This window comes from Schistocerca cancellata, chromosome 2 (assembly GCF_023864275.1).
Source record: "Schistocerca cancellata isolate TAMUIC-IGC-003103 chromosome 2, iqSchCanc2.1, whole genome shotgun sequence".
NCBI classification, from domain to species: domain Eukaryota; kingdom Metazoa; phylum Arthropoda; class Insecta; order Orthoptera; family Acrididae; genus Schistocerca; species Schistocerca cancellata.
Genome location: NC_064627.1, coordinates 99,002,114 through 99,026,109, shown reverse-complemented (window position 1 = coordinate 99,026,109; position 23,996 = coordinate 99,002,114). Strand labels below are relative to the sequence as shown.

The following is a 23,996-nucleotide window of genomic DNA, read 5'->3' as shown; positions in this document are numbered from 1 at the left end:
TTACTCACGATGGATTTTTAGAGAAATCTTTCTTTTATGTTACGCAATAAACCACTTAAATAAACTGCTAAATTATTTCTTTTTTGTGAGGCTTGATGCTCCAGTATAGCTGCCTATGTGCAACGGCAGCATATACATTAATAAAAATTATTATTCATAAAACTATACCTCTGGCCTAAAAAATCAAATGGAAAAAATTACAAGACGCCGTTCTGTATTTGTTAAGATTATTAACTTTAATACTTCTTGCAATAAATGACTATTAAAAGAGTTTTTAACATTTTATCATTAATCGCGTCACTACAACAATTAACTTACACAAAATGGTCAGGGCAACATCTAATTATTACGTAAATGAATCATGGGTCAGAGAAGGTACTATTTGCTACCAACAAAAAACACATTCTACCATAAATGAGTGCTGACGTATTTGACAAAATTGATAATAACGCTACAAAAAATTATATTAATTATTTACAGACCGTGATATCTATGCGACCGTCAGATAGGACATCAGAGCCAACGAGACCAGGAAGACAAAGAAGAAGACAAAGAAACAAGCGTCCTTTTCTTATATACTAAAGATACAGAGATAGTAATTATTGCATATCTAATGGCGCAGAGAGCATTTCCATTGTTGACGAATATCGATAAGTTAATTTACATTACTTTTTTCCGGAGGCTATGCTGTATCAGTACAGCCTGAAATTCAGTATGTTTCTATAAATCCAATTTTAGTTAACTGTGACTGTAGTTACATAAAATGTGTAGATTTTACAGTTTCTTTTTATGAAAGCCTGCACTAGTAATAATACAAGAACGTGTGTTCCACTGTACCATATTTAAATTTCCACACTTGGCTTAAAACTCAGCAGCCTATTCTGAGAGTAGCTCACAATAACTTACACAACCTGCAGCAAATGCCTGCTCCTCGACGCCTACTCTTAATGCTTAAAGATAACAGTAAGACTGAAGCTCGCAGCATACAGGAAATAATTCATGATCAGAATTACGTAATTACAAGTGAGGCAACACGCAAGAGAGTAAATTAAGTTAACAATGAATTACTCAGTTCATGCAGATGGTGTCATATTCAGCTAGTAATAGTACAAGAGTCACAGTCTGTCAAAATGGCCACCTTCATGCGAGTCTGCCACTTCCAATAGCTCAGGGTGAATTTGTAAAATTTTGAACAGAGCGAACAAGTATACAACAAATTTTTGTAACATAAGCGGCCAATTGGACGCAAAACACACAAGGTATATCTTTTAAAGGGTTAAAGACGAATCTTTATTATTCGATTTCTGTATTCATAACAGTTCAGTTCATACTATAACAACAAATAAAATGACCGACAGCGAGGTTAATTAAGGTTAAGCACTACTTAAAACATTGCACGTGACTTACGTTTCTGAGGTTTCAGACGATAAACACTCTTTGGCCAGAGCACTAAGACCTAGTTTACCAGTATACAACAATTTCTCACTGGTTTTTGGTGGACTTATATATTGCAGAACACAGTTTGAATATTACAGTTTCCTCTAACTGTAAATGTAACAACACTGTGGTGACAGACTGTCAGATCCAAGAAGTACAACCATGATGTCTGTTGGCGCTTGGTTCAATAACGAGTCATCCAAAGCGAAACGAGTCTGACAACTTGCTGCCAGAAGCAAATCTTGTAAAACAAGAAAGGTGTGAAAGAAGTAGTATTCCTTACTACGACGTGAACAGTGTAAGATAAAGAATGTGTGCTAAGTGAAAATTATTTGGCAGTCCCTAAATATAAAATTTACATTTCCATCGTCCACCCCTTTTCTGAACCAGCGCAGTCTTGGGAAGTACTTGTACCAATGTATCCTCCTCCTCCTTTATTCTCTATATTTAAAGATTGTGCAACCCCCTAAAGTACATCTAATGAGATTTGTGCTTACTGATTTACCTCTCCCAAAGCAAAAGTAGCTGAAATCAATTGTTTGACCAGCTCCATAATATGTTACCTCCAGCTTAAATTTCGTCAGTATGTATAATGACACATACCTGGCCATGAGCGACTTTCCCTGGAGCTGAAGTGTGCGAAGGCAGTGCTGGCGTATTGTGCAGACAGCAAAGAGAACGCTCGAAGTGCACAGGTCAGCAGCCAACCATCAACTGAGGGGATTGTAGCGGTGACTTAAAATCCTCAGAACGGGGTCTCACTTTCGATTAAGGAAGGACTAGGCCCAAGTTTGCACATATAATAAATTTTATTATAGTGTAGTTCCTCAGCAGATGTTCACATTCCTTGGTACTCAAAAAATATACTGTACAATTTACATTCATTATACTCTTTATCCTTTAGCAAACAAATTTTTAAATAAATACGATCACTATCAAAATATCTTCAAACCATTTCAGTAACAGCAAAAATTTAAGCAAAGGCTTTCTTCGAAGTGAACTCAGAAAGAAACTCGCCTACCAACCAGGCTGAAGTTTACCTTTCCCTTAAATAAAATATACTAAAAAACTCAACGTTAAAAAGACACAAGCATAATTGCATTAAAAATATTTACCCAATTAATAAAATTATTGAACATTCAACATTATCTTAGCAAACCTTGAACAAAGCAAAATTTCTGCAAGTCTAATTAACACACATTTAAGCATAAGCTACTCACACAACTATAGCTCAATAAGAGTGCTAAATTACAGGAAGAAAATACAATTTAGAATTTTACAGTCCTGCTCTGGACACATGCCCTTCTTCCTCTCCAAACGGTCCTACACGACCCCCGTATGCCTCCGGGCCAAGGTACACAAACATTGAAACCAGAACAAGAAAGCCTTCTGGAACACACAGAAATCTGCTATTAGAAACATTTCTACCCGTGGCTTTATACACACGTTGCAGTCTTTAACATGCAAATAAAACACAATAAAATAGTTGCCATATAATTAAGAAAACAACCCCGCAACTTAATTACGAGTAAAATCCTTAACAATTACACATCTCTCTTTAACTAATGAAAAGAACATTCACTGATATACACATACGAAAACCAAAATGCCTCTTTCGTAACCAATTAGCATGTTCCGGCTTAGTCGAATATTAATTAACGACAAGTAAGTAATGAGCAGCATCAGTATCATAATCTGAATATGAACTGAGAAAGTTTTTATACGACGAAAGAAACTGCGCGATTCTTTAATTTTTGCGATAACCACAGTTGTCGTTGGAACGATGCTCACTAGAAAGATTATCGGTAAGACAAACTCCAGCAGATGGAAACGGAGCCCCATAACCGACGTCTGAGGCCCGGAGAGCAGATCAACGTCCGGTGTTAACACCGAGGCAGTTCAGCCGTCACTCCCTCTCTCGCACACTGTGCTCCAGCCGCAGCGCACCACAGTTGCGCCTCCTGGTCGCTCAGTACCGTCAGCCCCCCTGCTTGCTTCGGAAATGCGCAATATACCCAGCCAGCGCTGAGACAAAATCGATAGTGGCTAGCTTACATAGTCTTTGAACCAGAGGAGATAGATTCTATTACCTCGATGTGAAGACATCAGGGGCCTCCCCTTCGGAGCAACAGGATGGAATCTTCTAGCTCTCAGAACGAGAATGCGTTTCTGCACAATAGTGCTCTGTCGTAGAGCTCGAGCTCTATTTCAAACAGCTACGGTAACTGAGAAACAGATGTGCTAACTCGTCTCTATAGGCAGTAGAAGGTTAGACTTTCTGTGCAGCATAGGGGCATCAGCCTTCAGGATCCCATGAAAATGTTGGCTTTTGTGATGCCAATTGCACCCATCTGACATGCGCCATTACTCACTATTCGAACTGTTTCGCCACCTAAATGTAAGTAGTCTGGTCTCTCTTCACTAGATGTAAACGTGAGAGTGAGACAGCTCTGTGCTTGACGAGTCACTGAATTGTTTGCTCATTTGGTGATCGTCCTTCACTATAAATTTTGTCTCACTATTCGCGAAATAATATTATTTTCTGTCATCGGCATTTCTGGTACTGTGAGAGCTGAGTTTCTCCTGGCGTATGCAATGTTCAAACAACTTACGGGAGTATCGCCACGTGACGTCATCGGCAACCACCGATATTTCGACAGGTGACTACCCTGTTATTTTCACGGCAGAACTTCAGCAGGTAAGTGCTGTGCAAGTGATTCTGAAAAATACGCTTATAACACCCGAGAAAATCGGCTATTGTATAACGTCATATTGGCACCGGTCGGGCTATGAAATTTAACAACACGGAAATTCTGGCGTGCACTTCTAGCGATTGGGACAATGTTATTAAGGAAGCAGCTGAGCCGGACGGAGTGGCCGAGCGGTTCTAAGCGCTACAGTCTGGAACCGCTACGGTCGCAGGTTCGAATCCTGCCTCGGGCATGGATGTTTGTGATGTCCTTAGGTTAGTTAGGTTTAAGTAGTTCTACGTTCTAGGGGACTGATGACCGCAGCAGTTAAGTCCCATAGTGCTCAGAGCCATTTTAACCATTTGAAGCAGCTGAAAGTAAATTAACAAGTAATCTTGTAAATAGAGATGGCGGTTTTTGCTTCAGTTCTGTGTAGAATCCTAATCTCTCCCTCGCCAAAAACTAGAAGGTCAGAGTTAATGCTATCCCACCTGTTGTTTAGTAATTTTCTCTATAGGTAACTTCCGGCGTCGGCCAACTTTTGTTATGTGGTGGTGCTAGTGTTTACAGTATATGTGTGTGTGTGTTTTTATCTTTCCGGAACTGGTCTGCAAATCGAGGTTTTAATTTCACTTGCACAGCACTTACTTGCTGCCGCTTTTCCTGAAATTGACAAGTAGGTTGCCTGTTGAAACGTAAGACTATCTACAGTTGTCGACGACATAATCCGGCTGCATTCCCAAAAGTTATTTGAACATTCCTGACAATGTTCGTCAGACTACAACCTGGGGGAAGTATTCGCTTTCTATTTATAACCTATATCTCACTTCGGTACAGCAGTGGTGAGTCAGCAACACCCTTATCACATTTTAGACTAGTTTCTGACTTATTTTGTATGTATTTTCTTTTGTGTGTCTTTATCTTCAAATACGTTGCAGTCGATGCAATTAACATGTTTCACTTATTGTGATATTATTGACGACAATTTTATCTCCAGCAGGATTTTCCTCTCTGAAAAGAACTGTTTTTTTATTAAGTCAATCATTATTATTTTCGATACAAGTAGATCTTCATCTATTGTAATCATCGATGGATAGCCATCTACTTGAAAAACGTTATTTCACCACTGATAAACCAGTCAGTATTAAATACGAGTACATCAGGTCAGTTAAACACAAACGAAAAACTTTCTGAGGTTGTACAAGGATATTTTCTGAGTTGTTTGGTATAAGGGACCCATGCTATCCTGTGGCTCATTACAGAGTAGTAATGCACTTTATTCGGTTTTTTCACGAAAACTACCTTGGTTTCCGTGAAATAGTTGCAGAAAGGTGTAAAATCTATAATACGCACTCACCAAAACATATAGTAAAAGAACACAGAGGGAGGTAACAATGCTCAGATAAAGGAAAAATTACTGGGAGAGGGTTTTGTGGCTGCGGGAACAACTACCCTACCGTGAATGTGCCGCTCTTCCGTTACATTCAGTAAACCCATAGACTAGGTGAATATCGGCCAATACTTCATCAGTAAACCCATTCATACAGCTGTGTAACACTGTTCACGTGCAACTAATATGTTTTCGCCTTTCGGCAGATGTTTTCAGTGGAATTAAATAAAACCTAATAACAGGGACTAAAATATCAAAAGAAATCCAATTGCTATGCAACGAGCCACCGCCGACAACGAAACCCTCGTATCAACAAACAACGAAAAGATCCCAGAATAAACTGCGACATTTTGTCGATGGGGTTCTGTATCACAGTCTAAAATCGCATTTGCATAACTTATCGTCAGTATATTGTGTACAGAGTGTAAAGTATATACGTGCAGATATTTTCTACATTGTCGTAACTGCACCAGTAAGTGGACTACAGTTGTCGGTGTAGCTAACCTATTTGGATCCACGTGTACTCAATTCAATACCTGACCTGCTGGGAAAATAAGCATTAATGAATAAAAATTCTTCCAGTCCATCTTTGCCATGAATCAGCATACCAGTATTTAATAGTATTAGTTGAAAAAAGTCTTGCTTGCGATTTTAGTTTTTTTTTTATTTATCAACTACGCGTTTCACCTTATTTAGGCATCTTTAGAATGATCTTAATTTGGTATTTCTTAGGACGATACTTTAGAGAGAGTGGCTTAAAGAATCGTCGAGTACATCAGGCCAACAGCGCCTTCGTTAACAGTAAATACTTTCTAAATGGACGTGAGAGACTCCAAGACCTGCATAACGCGTACACGTTCACAGGAGCAAATAATACACTACTGGCCATTAAAATTGCTACACCAAGAAGAAATAAAGATGAGAAACGGGTATTCATTGGACAAATATATTATACTAGAACTGACATGTGATTACATTTTCACGCATTTTGAGTGCATAGATCCTGAGAAATCAGTACCCAGAAAAACCACCTCTGGCCGTAATAACGGCTTTGATACGCCTGGGCATTCAGTCAGAGCTTGGATGGCGCGTGCAGTTACAGCTGCCCATGCAGCGTCAACACGATACCACAGTTCATCAACAGTAGTGACTGGCGTATTGTGACGAGCCAGTTGCTCGGCCACCATTGACCAGCCGTTTGTTGGTGAGAGATCTGGAGAATGTGCTGGCCAGGGCAGCAGTCGAACATTTTCTGCATCCAGAAAGGCCCGTACAGGACCTGCAACATGCGGTCGTACATTATCCTGCTGAAATGTAGGGTTTCGCAGGGATAGAATGAAGGGAAGAGCCACGGGTCGTAACACATCGGAAATGTAACGTCCACTGTTCAAAGTCCCGTCAATGCGAACAAGAGGTGACTGAGACGCGTTACCAATGGCACCCCATACCATCAGGCCGGGTGATACGCCAGTATGACGATGACGAATACACGCTCCCAATGTGCGTTCACCGCGAAGTCGCCAAACACGGATGCGACCACCGTGATGCTGTAAAGAGAACCTGGATTCATCCGAAAAAATTACGTTTTGTCATTCGTGCACCCAGGTTTGTCGTTGAGTACCCCATCGCAAACGCTCCTGTCTGTGATGCAGCGTCAAGGGAAACCGTAGCCATGGTCTCCGAGCTGAATGTCCATGCTGCTGCAAACGTCGTCTAACTGTTCGTGCACATGGTTGTTGCCTTGCAAACGTCCCCATCTGTTGACTCAGGGATAGAGACGTGGCTGCACGATCCGTTACAGCCATGCGGATAAGATGCCTGTCATCTCGACTGCTACTGATACGAGGCCGTCGGGATGCAGCACGGCGTTCCGTATTACCCTCCTGAACCACCGATTCCATATTCTGCTAACAGTCATTGGATCTCGACCAACGCGAGCAGCAATGTCGCGATACGATAAACCGCAATCGCGATAGGCTTAAATCCGACCTTTATCAAAGTCGGAGATGTGATGGTTCGCATTTATCCTCCTTACACGAGGCATCACAACAACGTTTCGCCAGGCAACGCCGGTCAACTGCTGTTTGTGTATGAGAAAACGGATGGAAACTTTCCTCATGTCAGCACGTTGTGGGTGTCACCACCGGCGCCAACCGTGTGTGAATGCTCTGAAAAGCTAATCATTTGCATATCACAGCATCTTCTTCCTGTGGGTTAAATTTCGCGTTTGTAGCACGTCATCTTCGTGGTGTAGCAATTTTAATGGCCAGTAGTGTAGAATAAGATGGGGCTTAAGTAGTTAGCATAGTACACCACAGCGTCGTGTGCTAGTACTGACGCCTCTAAAGCATCGTCCTAAGAAATACAAAATTAAGATCAGCCTGAAGATGCCGAAATAAGGTGAAACGCGTAGTTGATAAATAAAAATCTAAAATGGCAACCAAGACTGTTTTCAACTAATACCATTAATGAATAGTTTGCTCCTTCCACATATACTTGGAAGTACTAACTAACCCAAAAACATACCACTCCTAAGAGCTATAAATATTGGTCTGCACTTCAAGTAAATACTGGTGTAATGTTTTTTTCAATACACTGTCCTCTGTCACCAATAAAAATGTCTGCACTTATATCCATTACACCCTCTATATTAAATAATTTTGTGATTAAATTACATCTCCTTCTCACACCGTTGAAGCCTAGTATTTTTTTGTCTGTACGTTTTGTATAAACTTTTGTACTATATTAAACATTTATCGACAAACTGAGATGCTGAGGTTACCTACTGTGTTTCAGCGTATCACTTCCAAAAATATTGCGATAATACACGACAAACAAAGAGATATTCACCAGTTCTTCAAATGTTACAAAATTTTGATTTATTGCTCACCTAGTACACTTAATGCATGCAGCGTGATTCATCTGCTCCTACCGGTGTCGTGTTATGCAGCCCGCAATGTTATATCTGGCCATCAAAAACCATGTACGAGATTTCCACATTCTCTCTCTCACTACGCGCAAGTTATTAGTCCTACAGAAAAGTCCGCAGCTCGTGGTCGTGCGGTAGCATTCTCGCTTCCCACGCCAGGGTTCCCCGGTTCGATTCCCGGCGGGGTCAGGGATTTTCTCTTCCTCGTGATGACTGGGTGTTGTGTGATGTCCTTAGGTTAGTTAGGTTTAAGTAGTTCTAAGTTCTAGGGGACTGATGATCACGGATGTTAAGTCTCATAGTGCTCAGAGCCTACAGAAAAAATAAACGGGATCTTTTTTTTAAGTAATTTAATGCAGCTTGATTTTGTACTGGGATACGTTTTCGCTGGGCGCTAGGATATTAGTACTACTCAAGAAAACCATACAAAAGTGACCCTCAAACGCACCTTCGACTCCACAATCATCCCTCACCAGTAAGGATTCTTAGTACGTTGTTCGTGGCACTCCCTGCTACCACTGTGCAAAAATTTCCGACCACGCGAATTACTCCTACATTCGAACTTTTTTTGTCCGCCCCGATAGCTGAGTGGTCAGCGCGGCGGCCTGTCACGCCAAGGGGCCCAGATTCGATTCCCGTCTGGGTCGGAGATTTTCTCCGCTCAGGGAGTGTGTGTTGTGTTGTCCTCATTATCATTTCATCACCAGTAGAAGGCAACGGGAAACCACCACTGGAATCACTTCCCTAGACGCTCATGCGGTGGACCTCTCTGACGAGGCTTCTCGCATGACAAGACCTGCCGTAAGGCAGAACACGAAGTTAAAAAACAAAAGTTTCACCTTTTTGGTCTCAACTGATTAGGCTATTGAGCCGCCAGCATATTGGGCTATTTCTTTAACAATATTAATTTAAACGTGCCCGTAAGTGTAATGAAGAGAACAACGACTTTTGTAGACTGTAGCTATTCGATCCAAACTTAACGCTTAGTAGCACAGTATTTTCGAAGTCAGAAGGACTAACAAATACAACGATGAAATAGGTCATTACCTACTGTTAAATTTCACAAAAATTTTATGCAAAATTTACACAAAAGTCAATTTTACAGTTTGTAAGTGCACGACTAAGCCTGTGGCGTAACAAGGGCAGTCAGTGAAGACCAAATATGTTCGAATGTGGGAAATAATTCACGCAGTAGAAAATTTTTGCAAAGCGGTAGGAGGGAGTTCCATGAGCAACATACTACAAATCCTGACCGGTAGCGGCTGAATGTGGGAGCAGAGGTGCGTATGATGGTCACTTTTGTACATTGTCGCTTCTGGCGAAAGCGTATCCCAGTAGAAAATTTAATCATTACATAAAATTGTAGGAAATTACGTCCAGTTCATTTTTCTGCAGACCTAATAGCTTCCCCGTAGTGAGCCAGAGGATACAAAAATCTGACGCGTGGTTCTTGAAGGCGAGATAGAACACTGCGGGTTGCATAGAAACGACATCGGTAGGGGCAGATGAATCACGCTGTGCAGATAACAATACGTTACAACAATTGTTATATTACGCTCCAATAAACTGTTTTTTTTTCAAAGTTTTGTGTAGCTATGTTCTTTAAATTTAAAGTGTTCGTCAGAGTGTCTTTTCGTTTTCTAGCCTCGCCGCTTACATCCCAACACATGACCCCGAATACGCGATGTACTTCGGCAGCAAGACGGCTGTCAGGGTGCTGCTTGATGGACTGAGGAAGGACTTGCTCGCCCGGAACAGCCGCATCCGTGTTGGAGTAAGTCCTCAAACCAGCCTTCAGATCACAAGCTGAAAGGAGAAAGGAGCGCTCTGGCTCTAGTCTCATTTTCGTGGCCACACTTGTTTACCTGTGAGATTCATTACTCTCTCAGCTACTGATCTTCCTGCCGCTATGCGTTTATTTCCATTTTCTTTCGAAAAGAGGTATAACAATAGTATTCCTCCATTCACCAGGTACTTTCCTCTGTGATAAACATCCTCTTGTTCAGAAACAAACCACCATGTTTTACGCGGTGAATGAAAGGAAACTGGCCCGGAAAATATTTTTTATAAAGCTGAGGTGGAACTGATCCGTGTTAACGGATAGGAGAATTTTCCATCACAGAAAACTCTGAAAACCGTGATTTCCATACATCATGTAACACGCCTGCACTTAACGCATCTACCTGTTCGCTCTGTCCCGAAAACTTCGCTGTGTCAGTACGTTTAACCTTAGAACACTGAAGCAGGGGAAAAAATGTTAAATTGTTACTAAACCATCGTCAGTTTTACTACTCTATATTTTATTCAAAGTAATTCACAATTTATAGTTTATGCGCTAGTTAATTACGACTATGACTCTAAGACAAAAAAACGACGCACCACGAACAAATTATCCAAATTGCTCACAAACTGAATACCGATATTCATACAGTTATCAACGAAAAGTGCAAAATTGTAAACTTTGACAGCTGCTGGATGAATATGTGACGTCGCAGCGCAATTTCACCGCGCAGCTGAGAAGGGACATATAGATACCAGGGCGTAAAATCTACACGAATTTCATTCCACGTATCAGCTGCACAGGCGTGTGAACAATATGCAGATGTCAGCATTTGAGAGAGGACGTTGCAGTAATCGGCGAAGCGCTCGTCATTTGAACAGGAGCGTCACCATTATTTGACGAAGGGGTGAATCACGGCAGAACACAGCGTCAAGAAGGAAGCGGTCGACCTAGAGAGACGACAGAACCTGAACTCCGATCAATCGTCAGAAAGGTACTCAGAGTCCCGGATACGTCATTACCATCGATCTGACGTGAAACTTGCGCTTCAGGGACGGTAAGGGCTCACAGAATGGACGCTGAGCTCACGGCGCCCCATGAGCCAGCTGCTTTTATCCTCTGTACGCCAACAGTCCCGTTTGCAGCGGTGTCGGGGCCCATTCGACCTGGAGTCTCACTGACTGGAGTACAGTTGTCTTGACTAATGAGTCCCGCTTCGAACGGAGCCTCGAAGGCCAACTGGAAAGTCTAGAGATGGGTAAACTCGTTCATCCTTGGGAACTAGTTCACTGGTGATCGCTCGTTTTTGGGAACCGTTCATTTTTACTCCTTCACCGTTCATTTGTGCCTGGTATACGGTTCTTATGAAAAACTGAAAATTATTAGCATAGGTGACTGAGGATGGAAGACCGGCCGGTGTGGCCGAGCGGTTCTAGGCGCTACAGTCTGGAACCGCGCGGCCGCTGCGGTCGCAGGTTCGAATCCTGCCTCGGGCATGGATGTGTGTGATGTCCTTAGGTTAGGTTAGATTTAAGTAGTTATAAGTTCTAGGGAACTGATGACCTCAGAAGTTAAGTGCCATAGTGCTCAGAGCCATTTGAACCATTTTTGAGGATGGAAGGCGCCAAGAGGGGCACTTGTGTCCACCCTGGAGTACAGACTTTTTTTTCATAACAGAATTCTCACACACTTGTAATTTTCGTGATTCTGCAAAACCTCTCGTTTGGTCAACAATAGCGTTATATGGCTGATCGCAGTGAAATAATGATAAGGTGGCGCACGAAAAACCGGTCCCGGGTACAGACTACTAGCCAATTACGCAGGATTTGTTGACCGCTACGAGCAGAGTAGATAAACATGTAATAATTAGTCAGTGAAGAGATAACAAATAAGGTAATGCAAACAACAACTTCGAAACAATAGATGACGATTGGTAGGCGACAATGAGCGGCCTAGTACTGAAATAATATTGTAGAAGTTATAATATTCTCTTTACAAAATGTGACACCAGATAATCGATTATGAAACGCGGACTTCATTCGGTTGCAAGTCGGTCTGCCTTCCATAACAATGAACATGCTCTTTTACTTTGGATCAAAAACAGACGGAAAATGGCCACTCGTGCGTGCCGTGCCGACTTCCTTTGCATGTGTAATAAGATAAAAAATCTTGCCTTTTTACAAGTATTTCTTCTGCTGTTTATCTAAATAGTGAAGTGAGCTGATATGCCGTTTTGTTACCTGAAAAGATGTATTACATACCACGTAATTTTATGTAATTTACGTAATTATAAAATACATTATAATTACCGATAATGGCTGTTGAATAGAATACGAAGAGAACGAGAAGTTCAAAGTTCAAAAAAAGGTTTGAAACAGATCTAGTATGGGCACGCGCAGCGAACGAAACGAACGACTCTATACTTAAACTATGAGCAGTCGGCATTGGAGCTGCGATGAGTGGCCACGCGAAGACGAGTCCGGCCGAGCGAGACGGAGACAGATGGGAACGGGACCTGGGCTGGAACGAGACCGGTCGACGTGTAGTTGCGGGAACGAGACCGACCGTTTCCCGCTCCCGGAAACTATAAGCAGAAAGCCACGAACGAAGTGAACTATGAATGACCGTTCCTTAGAATTCGTTCATCGCTCGTTCCGTTCATCTTTTTGACCCGTTAGTTCACGAACGACCCATATCTACTGCAGACGCCGTGGACAGCGATGGAATACCAGCCTGACTATCACTCACCATGCGGCCTGACAGCCAGGAGTGTTAGTCTGTGGTGCCATTTCATACCATAGCAGGACCCCTTTGATTGTCATCCGGTGCATCCTTTCAGCACGGGGGTATGACGGCGATATTCTACGCCCCGTTTCGTTGCCATCCATGGCAAGCCATCCTGGGCTTAAATTTCAGCAAGATAACCCCCTGCCGCACACGGGACAGTTTCTGCTGCTTGTCTTCGTGCTTACCAAATTCTGCCTTGGCCAGCAATGTGGCCTGGTCTCTCTCCAATTGAGAACGCTGGGAGCATTATTGGCAGAGCCCGCCAACCAGCTCCGGATTTTGACGATCTAACTCGCCTATTGGGCAGAATTTGGAACTATATCCCTCAAGAGGATATCCAACGGATCTGTCAATCAACACCAAGCCGAATAGCTGGTTTCATATGGACCAGAAGTGGATTAACGCGTTATTGGCTGGCTCAATTCGTGAAGCTCTTTCTTTTGAATAAATCATCCAATTTTTTTTTTGAAACTGTAATCATTTATCTGTCTGTATATGTATAACGCATCCGCCGATTTCCGTCCAATTCGGATAGTTCCTTCGTGGTGCGTCGTTTTTTTCCCTTAGTGTGTGAGGTCTCCAATGGTATGTCATGTACAGAATAAGTACAGACTGTGCTATTTTGCACCCTTTACTTACAATACCAGGTCGGCGGGGACCGCGAATTGGTACCAGCTGCAATTGCAAATTTTACGAGGGTTTAATAATCTAGGGCCAAGTGGGAGAGATAGGAACAGATGGGTGAATGCAACAGAAAATTGTGCTGACAGGAAAACAGCGCATGCCGATCGTCGAGTGTTATGCGAAGAACAATTCCTGGCAAATGCAGAACTGTTTGTGCAAGAGTTGAAGATTGGAAGTGTTTGCACGGAGCTTCAGCAAAAGTCTATAATTCAGAAGTTAACGAAATAATGGCGAGGACGGACCTTGCAGTGAATAAAAACCGTAACTATCTGTAAAGGGTTCGAACATCAAAAACCATTGCTCCAGACTTTTCTTCGTTCGAACAAAGCCCGGTGAAATCTGAACGCCTTCTATCTGTGCAAGTGGGAATTAAAAGATCATCTCATTGAAACATTATCAAAACGGACCTGCAATATTGTCCTTAAGATGTACTATTGCGCATGATTTAAATTGTTCAGACGAAACTTTGCACCTCTTTAAAGTCAGTACTGCCATTAGACTATTGTTTATTTACAGTGTTGCATTTACACCTACAGAATCATGGTTTCGGCTTCAGAGTGCCATTATCAAGTGTTTTAAGTGTTGTAAATTGCCTAAGATGGCATATTGTCGTATTAAAATACACTATTAGACACAATGTTTAAGAGCCGATATTTCTGGCAGAGCCTACTGCTTTGTTTCATTACTGAGTACACCATCTTGACTCAAGTCTATACGTCTAATAGTGTATTATTTATTTATCTTAGGCAATTTATAACACTTAAAACACTTGATAATGGCACTTTGAAGCCGAAATCATGATTATGTAAGTGTAAATGTAACACTGTAAATAAACAACAGTCTAATGGCGGTACTGACTTTAAAGAAATATACTACGACTGTGGCCACGCATTATGAAAAAAATATTATGAAACTTTGCATGTTGAGTGCTCCTCAGATGGGGCTCCTTTATGGCTCTCATTTACAGGCATCCAAGGATGGGACATCGATATCCTCTTGGAAACTGCGCTGTCTGTAGTGTGTTAAGGCTGAGAGAGAGATGAAAAAACAAAAAATGTACTTGTTGCTTCGAATTCGTGTTATCTCTACAATCAAAACCTAATTGGCGAACAGCAGCTCAAATGTTCAAATTTGTGTGAATTCCTAAGGGACCAAACTGCTGGCTCATCGGTCGCTAGACTGGCACACTACTTAAATTAACCTATGCCAAGGACAACACACACACCCATGCCCGAGGGAGGAGTCGAACCTCTGACGGGAGAGGCCGTGCAATCCGTTCATGGCGCCTCAAACCGCGCGGCCACTCCGCGCGGCGTACAGCAACTGTTTTGTGCGGTGTTACGAACTGAGTTGTGTGAGATTCGTGTGACTGTTTCTTTCTATTCAGTATATTTCACTGGCAGAAGAAAGGCAAGGGGGAGGACATCCGAGGATGCGAGCTATGCGAGATATGTACACTCTTTGACATAAAACTCGACCGCCGGCCGGCCGCTTCAGAGGCTAAGTCCGCGCCGATCGCGACATGGGACAAAAAAACTGGCCAACTCGCTAATTCTCTAAGTCCGGTTATCTGCACAATCTGGCAACACTGTAGACTGCGGCACTTCCTGGAGGAAAACTTGTCCCAAGATAGAGAGACTCTAGGCTGATTACGCCTGTGGTCTAGCAGTAGCGTGCGTTGTTTCTGTTCATAATGTCAGTGGATCGAGAGCAGCTGGCAGAAAATATTTTTATAGCCTCTTCTGTCTGAATGCTGAAGACGTGAATGTAATGGTAGCGCAGATTCAATCTATTTCGCTTTGTGACACACCGGTATCAAAATTTTATCTAGTAACGATTTTGCGGCAGATTTCCTGCAGACTGTCCTCCTCTGGACGCCGTATGCGGCAAAGCTCCGGGATCAATTTGCTGGCTACTGGCAGCGGCCGTGGCGACAGCAGCGGCGCTGCACTCCCCCGTTCTTTATCGAAAGCGCCTGCTACCGCTCATCGCTTTTGATGATTTAAAACGCTTTATTATTAAATGTTGCTCCACAGAAAATTTCTACAATTTCCATTCACGCTCAAAAGCAACGGAGACAGACGCCCTGATTAGTAGGCGGGTAATCGGCAAGAGCTGAGTATGGCCCGAAATTAATTTTATAGACTGGGACGAAATTAAACCACCTCACTACATTCGATGAATTTATAAATGCTTCATACCTCGTTTCTTTTCCTTTCAAACTTAATTATTTGTGCAACTTTTGGTCAATGTTTGGATGTTTTCGTCAAGCCAGAGTGAGTGTCTGTGGTGTAAAGTGTATTACAGTTCTTGTTTCATTCCTTATGGTAAGTCTATGCGATAAACTGTGTGAATACCTTGCAATGCATGCTCTGTAGCAGTGCAGGCACACTGCACATTTGGAGTTCCATGTATGGGTTCATGAAGTATTTACTGTTGATCGGAAGTGATAGTTAAGGTCATCAGATTTAAACCAGAAAAATTTGTCGTTTTGAAGGTTTCAGAGAACGGAAAGGAAATGCTAACGCCGGTGTTAGAAAACGTCTACAGTTAAATGCTATTGCAAAAATTTAGAAGATGGGAACTATATTAATGAACATGTGCACTTCATAAACAACCTTCCGACATGTTAGACCTATATGACGAACAAAGCTCAAATTTATATCGTTGACAGTCGGTTTGAATCTTTTCAGGACCTATTTTACAGTGAAGCACCTTGGAATTTGCAAAGCAGAAATCCATGATATTAACTTAATTTACTAAGTCGAAATCGGACGAAGATTGATGTTTAAAGGCATTCTTCAGATTTCGCATAAGAAATTTTTACTAGCAGTTTGCAACTCCATTAATTAAAATAGAAAATAAAAGGTTGTAGTCAGCGGTTTCTATCGTGATTCGAACTTATAGTACAAGCACTGCAACGCACAAGGGAACCTCTGAGCTAACGACAGACTGGCGGCCAGAGGCGGACTATAGTCACTGCGATGTTGCCTGAGCCTCAAAACGCAACCTTAAACACACAAACAGAGGAGGTGGAGATTACTGTTTTAACGTCCCGTCGACAACGATGTCATTAGAGACGGAGCACAAGCTCGGATTAGGGAAGGATGGGGAAGGAAATCGTCCGTGCCCTCCCTAAGGAACCATCCCGGCATTTGCCTGAAGCGATTTAGGGAAATCATTGAAAACCTAAATCAGGATGGCCGGGCGCGGGATTGCACCGTCGTCCTCCCGAATGCACACACAAACGGGTGTTACTTATGTGAAGAACGCCGTTCTTGGAGTCCAGAAATTAAACATACTTTCTAATTGTGTCATCTTGCAGTGGATTATATCGTACGAGTCTTCGATGTGGAAAACGAATGTCAAGTGAATTTAGCGAGGTAACGCCGACCTACACCCGGAAGTAAATGCACTATCAGAGTGTTGACAAATACTTGCTACGACGCTGCCATTTCTCGGCTCTCTGACGAGGCAGCTCTTCAGCGAAATGCTTGCCGTGATTCTCCGATACGGTTCTTCAGAGTGGAGACGCGCGCGCACGTTTGGTTTTTATGCGGTGTTCTCCCCTGATGGTTTCTGACGTCGCCTTGTGGGCTATGTATACATATGAGACATTCAATTATCATTAATCCAGAATGCTACAAGTTTCAGCTTCCGGCGTGGAAGAAGGCTGTTGACGCCGACATTATATCATTTCAACGTAGGGAAAGCAAAACGGATCATTCAATTTTTCTCATTCAACATAAAGCATGTGAGATAAATTTCCGTAACGTTCATAATCATCTAAAAATACAAACGAAGTAAAAATACACCGGAAGCTTATTCGAATTGAATATAATGTAAGATACCAAACGCTTTGCACCTCGATGTCGATATTGTCCACTTGCAATCGTTTGCAGCATGCACATAGAATGTCATGATTACCACGAGAATGAAGAAATATGTTGGTAAGGATGGAAGCAAGAAGAGACGCAGTCAACAAATATTCTATTCTTCATGGCATTCATTTCATTTGACACGTAAGAAGAGGTAAAGCGGGAATTTACTTTCGTTAACACGAAAGATATGCCGCACATATTGATAACGAGGAAGTCTGCGTCTTCATACGTTTCCTCCTTGAAATCTGTATGCTCTATTATATACTAAGTAGCCCGATCATTGTTTCAGTAATGTTACCCTCTTGTTTGACCCCGTAACGATGAAAAGATTCCAAATGCATGTCTCTGCGTGAAAGTAGCTGTTCGAACCCTTCCTGGGTTGTTTTTTGTGTTTTATTGCTTGGAATTCCTGAAGAGGACCACTGTGCCTTCCCCCCTCGTGGGTTAGGTCTCAAAACTAAACCGCTTTGTATCCAATGGCATAATTTATTCATACAGCATCAGCATAAGACTCTTGCGAGTGAGAGAATGACAATAACAATCGTAACAAGAACAAGCAAATAATGAATGATGTTTATTCCAACGCAGAACTAGAATGGCTTTAAATATAAAAATCTATATCTATATCCATATCTATTGATCTTTGAGTTGGCACAATGCAAATATATTCTTAGCATTTAGTTACTGAATTTAGTTCTGGATGTTTGCAGAGAAAAGGAAAAGTTGGTACTTCTCGCTAGTGTAATACAATGTGAACCAGCAACTACCCTTTCCTTAGAACACGACTCAAGCAGGTCCTCAAGTAGGCACTGCTGCATTCTGTTCCCTGACATTGCTCTGATGACGGTTAATGCAGATAGTTCCGATTATGAAATACAAAACGTATTGCAGGTTAGTTCCTAGGATAGTAACATTAAATTTGCGTTGTAGACGGCACATGAACGTGACGACTATCCATATTACTCATCAATATAAAAAGACAATATTTTGGGAATTTAGCAGGATTACTCAAAATGAATTCTGAAATTGGGTGACTGACCGCACAGGCGCTAAACGTCGTCAAGAGTATACGATGTCCTAATCGCATTAGGAATATGAAGATCGTCTTCGACAGCTCGCAACTTTCACATTGCTATCTCCACCCTACTCCAGACAGCTCTCGGTGGAGTTGCACTACGTTGCCGATGTTATGGAAGGCCTTTCAAACCGACAACAGACCACATATTGAAAAATACAAGCGAATTCTCTTGCAGCGTAAGCTTATTGTAATTAATCTAAAAATTATTGGAGAGGAACATTGTCCTATTCAAAAAAAGTAAAATGTTACACACTGTTGACGTCAAACGGACATTATCTATGTCCTGTCTTGTGTCCTACTCATCTATAATATCAAGTGTACTATGAAAATGATTATATATAATGGATTATAAGGTAATGCATTGATACCAGATGGTGGGGGCCGGCCGATGTAGCCGTGCTGTTCTAGGCGCTTCAGTCTGGAACCGCGTGACCGCTACGGTCGCAGGTTCGAATCCTGTCTCGGGCATGGATGTGTGTGATCTCCTTAGGTTAGTTAGGTTTAAGTAGTTCTAAGTTCTAGGGGACTGATGACCTTAGAAGTTAAGTCCCATAGTGCTCAGAGCCATTTGAACCATTTGAACTATTTAACACAAAATGACATTAAAAATTTAAGTTATTCACGAGCAGCTAGTTGAGAATATGTATGAACATTAAATGACACGACGAACCGTCTTGTTCTGCATATGGATTCAAACCCAGCTCATGCAGACTAAGCAAAGATTTCGTGACTGACGGAAACTAACAGTCATTCCTGATTAGGCATACAGAGAGTGATATACCTCGATTTTAGACAGTATCAGTTAGCAAATATCAACTTTAAATTGCATAACGCAAACATTTTTAACAGACGCGAATTCCTACCCAGCATCTATTGTCCCTGTTAACGAACTACGAGAGATGTTAAATATTGCTTCTTCACAAGTAACTTACTTGAAATGCCGTGAGGTAAAGCTGTGTGTTGGACACGGATTCGAACCCGGAACCTAATCGGATTGCTATCGAAGCACAGTCAAATGTGACATATCGGAATTTCGCGGTAGTAACTAGATGTTTTAACTGAAATGACGAGACGAAACATTAATTTTTTCCTTCCCAGGACTCCAACCCGGCACCTATCGCTGTTATATTCTAGAGAAAACTAACGTTAAATATGGGTTTGTTGCACCAGCAGTGACATGTGAGCATGTTTGAACTGAAATAATATGACGAAGAGTTCAGCGCTCACCTGGGAATAGAGCCCCACACATATCGTTGTTGACTACACACAAAGAGACGTCAGCTACCGAATTTTTCTCCACCAGCTGCTCAGAATAGCATCTTTGAACTTACAGTCATCTCGCAAATAGTTCTGTGTCTCACTGGGAGTTAAAAACGTCGGATATCGTTAGTGTTGACAACGAATGAAAATACATTAAAAATCAAAATTATTATCCACCAGCAGATAGGTGTTCTCATGCTAGAGCTTGATAATACATAATTAAATCTTTAGTGCCGGGCCAGGATTCGATCCCATTCACGCATAATATGTGAAGGTGTTGAGGAATCTGCAGTTTTGAACAAACAACAAATTGTAGCCGAGCTGTATTGCCACGAAGGGATCAAATTCCGCGTTAAGGGCGGTCTGATTTGCATTCCCAGTTCAGAACCAATTTTATCGACATACAGAAGCTCAAATAAAAGATGGAATAAGTGTCCTGTGACCATACATAGCGTTTGTGTCGTCACTTGAAATAAATAACTAGTATAAGAAAGCCGGCCGCGGTGGTCTAGCGGTTCTGGCGCTGCAGTCCGGAACCGCGGGACTGCTACGGTCGCAGGTTCGAATCCTGCCTCGGGCATGGGTGTGTGTGACTGCCACCTACACACAACTGCCAACATTGTAGGATGCAGAAGTTTAAATAGGAAGTGTTCCTTTCCACTTGAGCTATTCTATTGCGCTATCTGTTACTAGAAAACGTCGTTCAGTCCAAAAGAAAAGCTGTAACTGTTTGTCTCTCAGAAGTCAAGACCTGGCCATATGCATAATCTCACAGTGCTGTGGAATCCAAAAGTTTGGAGGAATAGTTGCCGAGCTCTGGAGCTGTTGTAGCTACGTGTCAGCTTGTAGCATAAATAAGATGTCGCGAGTTCGAATACATTCAGTGCTACATTTTTTAAAACGCAATTCTGCTCTCTGCTGAAGTTATCAGTCTAATGGAACTTTGAACATAATTCCCTTCACTTCTCAACCCAAAGTAGTCGCATGTGGAAAAAGGACTAACTACTGTGACATTTTGTTCTATTCAGATTTAATAGACAGCAGGCAGCAGATGCATCTCGAAGATGTGCAGGGAGAGCGCATCGTGCCATAATATGTCAGAAAAGTATTTTCTACATTAGCCGTCGTGTGGTAGTGATATTTTATTCTTCTTCAAACTTTGATTGAAAGCTTTAACTCAGAACAAATTTTCTACATGCATGTAATCAATAAACTGCACGTGCATTGTCAGACTGTCATAGGTAACATCAGAGAATTCGCATATATCGTTGATGATTAATTTCTCTCTCATGTTTACTATTGTTTTAACAACACTAAAGGAAACCTTACGAAAATTGTGCACTGTATTATAAGAAATGAAATAAAACTAACCATGATAACCTTACGACGAAAGTATCTGTACACAAGCATGCATCTATCGACACGAATTAGTAAAATACTACTCACTTAGATTTTGATTGGGTCTGTGTTTAATTGGTATGCTGTGTCATACTCAAGAGGTATGCAAATGTGGCATTTCATAAATATAGTTACGTATTCCTATAAACCCAAAATTCGCTTGTCAGCAGCGGAAAGAGGCGTTACCTGTTGTGCAGCATTGTAAGTTTTTCAACATTGCACTATGAGCTGAAAGCATTTTCTTGCGATTTCCTTATTGATGTTTGATCTAACTGCTTGTAGCTCTTTCACAGAAGGGATAAAAACGTTTCAGTCAGTGAGACTGGAACTGCGAACCGTAACAGACGCTGTTTCACAGGTCAGCACGTTACCACATTTTTTTTTCCTTTAAGAACAAACTATGAGGAAGAAATAAGGAAAAGCTTTTTAAGTCGTCATGCGACTTGTAGTTAAAGTCCAGTTCTTACAGGAGCTCCTGAAGTGTCCGCCTACAGCATGCCAGCTCGTCCAAACGTGTCTTCTCATGGCATAGGTGTGAGTTCGGGGTGGCAGATCTATTCAGTTCGGTTCGTTTTATACAGTTTTCAGCTTCTCAGGGCTTGGACGTTCCAGCTACTAGGTGGGTCATCGAAAGTGCTCCGTAAGAAATTAGAAAAATATTGTTTATAGCGTGGATTGCGTATCAGGACGCAGTGTCGTTCGTTGAGATAAGTCCAATATCCTAGCGTAGACTTGTCGCCTGAAGTAAAAAGATAGCGGATCGTGTGGCCACAGATCCAATTCACAGAGTTAGTTTTGGCGGAGGGGTAGAAAGTCTTATCGGGGTACAAAAGCATGTGGACGTCGATCTGAGCCGGTGTCTGGCGAGTAAGAAACGCCAAAATTCGCCGCGCAAGTGTCCAGACGTCTAGCGCTGTGCCACAGTGGAACCGGTGGACATCCGTGTCATCCACGCCACAGTGGGTGCAGAGGGATGAATCGGCGAGATGGATGCGGTGCAGACGATCTCGGTTAACTTGTTTGCCATTCACGGTGATGTACCACGCTGATTGAACGTCTGATTCGAGAAAACGCGCATGGATCGCCTTCCATATGTGTCGCCACACGTACTGTGGATACTTACGTTCGATGGGGTTGGACGGGCGGCACTGTTGTAACAATTCGGAGACTGTTTTCGTGAGGTACAAACGTGTACGTGGTAAGGACCGGTAGATATAACTGAACTCCAGGACAAATCGTTGGATGTAATAAAAGGGGGTTGGAATGGTCGATATCAGTACTGGGGCGGACAAGGAGGCCGATGCAAAGTTGTGAAGCAGGAGGCTAGTAAGGCTCTGCGGGCAACGATGCCGAAGTTTGAGTTGGGAGCTGACGTATAGTGCCTTGACACGAGTCGGCACGTGGATGAGTCCCACCCCGCCACGATCTCGTGGCAGTGCAAGGGATCGCCGCGGTGGTCTAGCGGTTCTAGGCGCTCAGTCCGGAGCCGCGCAACTGCTACGGTCGCAGGTTCGAATCCTGCCTCGGGCATGGGTGTGTGTGATGTCCTTAGGTTAGTTAGGTTTAAGTAGTTCTAAGTTCTAGGGGACTTATGACCTAAGATGTTGAGTCCCATAGTGCTCAGGGCCATTTGAACCATTTGAACCAGCAGCCATCTGTTGCGACTGTGCAGGTACACAATCACCATCGAAGAGTCCTGTGGAGAATATAGCAAGTCTATAAACCACCACTTGTGCACGCACAAAGTTTTTGGAATTGTCCTTAGAACCAGCAATGCTGTTAATCAGTCCCTTGCTGTATTATTAACACACGTCCAAACACTAACAGTCCTCTTTTTTTTCACATATTGTGCAAATAATATGACCAACAGAAATATGTGCAGTGAAATGAATGCTTACAAGTTACTTAATTTGATGAACTGGTGTCAATTACAATTTTATAACATGAGAATACAATAACAAAGGTACAAAATGCATCATTAAAGAACATAACAATACAGATAACATTTGTAGTAATACGAGCTTTACAAAAGAATAGAAATAATGTATACATCAGTGTTACAGGAATTATGACATAAGTACATACATAAAAGATCAGAATAACTTTTGAAACATCAACTTCACACATGAGTAACAAAACAGAGCAGATAAATAATGTCTAAACATCTTTACAAAGCAAATAACACAGTATTAGAAAAATTCTACAATGTAAATCTTATTAGCTAAACACATAAAGACAGGAAAAACACAAATTCACACAGCGTAATAACACAAAAGTACAGGACAGGGTTTGTTTTCAGTGTGACATTTGGTACTGCAGTCCAACCCAAAACTTTATTCCGTAGATCTTCGGGTCTTGTGTCATTCAGATCATCATCTACCTTTGTAGATACGTTAGTGAACTGATTCGAAAGTTCGGCTACTTTCTCCGATAATGAACCGATTTCCTCAGTGTGTTTTTCTGAACCAAGTTTCAGAGTGTCCATTTGTGTTGAAATCGTATCTACTGTGTCCGTTAAGTTAACCTGAGTTTTTGCAAGTTGCGTAACCGATTCAGTAGATGCAACTGAGTCAATTTTAGCTTGCAAGGTGTCGTGATATTCATGAACAATAGTTTGCAGTTCTTTTATGGCTGCTTCGTGATTCCGTAATGCATTTTCATGACGCGAAAAAATAGGTTGAA

General features: G+C 42.0%; 1 protein-coding gene across 1 annotated transcript in view; it reads left to right on the top strand.

Annotated features, from left to right (window-relative positions):
- LOC126143884 (farnesol dehydrogenase-like) overlaps positions 1–23,996 on the top strand; it is a 131,620-nt gene that overhangs the window by 42,950 nt on the left and 64,674 nt on the right. Inside the window, exon 4 of the mRNA XM_049915455.1 lies at positions 10,091–10,220. Within this exon, the coding sequence (XP_049771412.1) occupies positions 10,091–10,220 (130 nt within the window). The remainder of the gene's footprint in view (positions 1–10,090; positions 10,221–23,996) is intronic.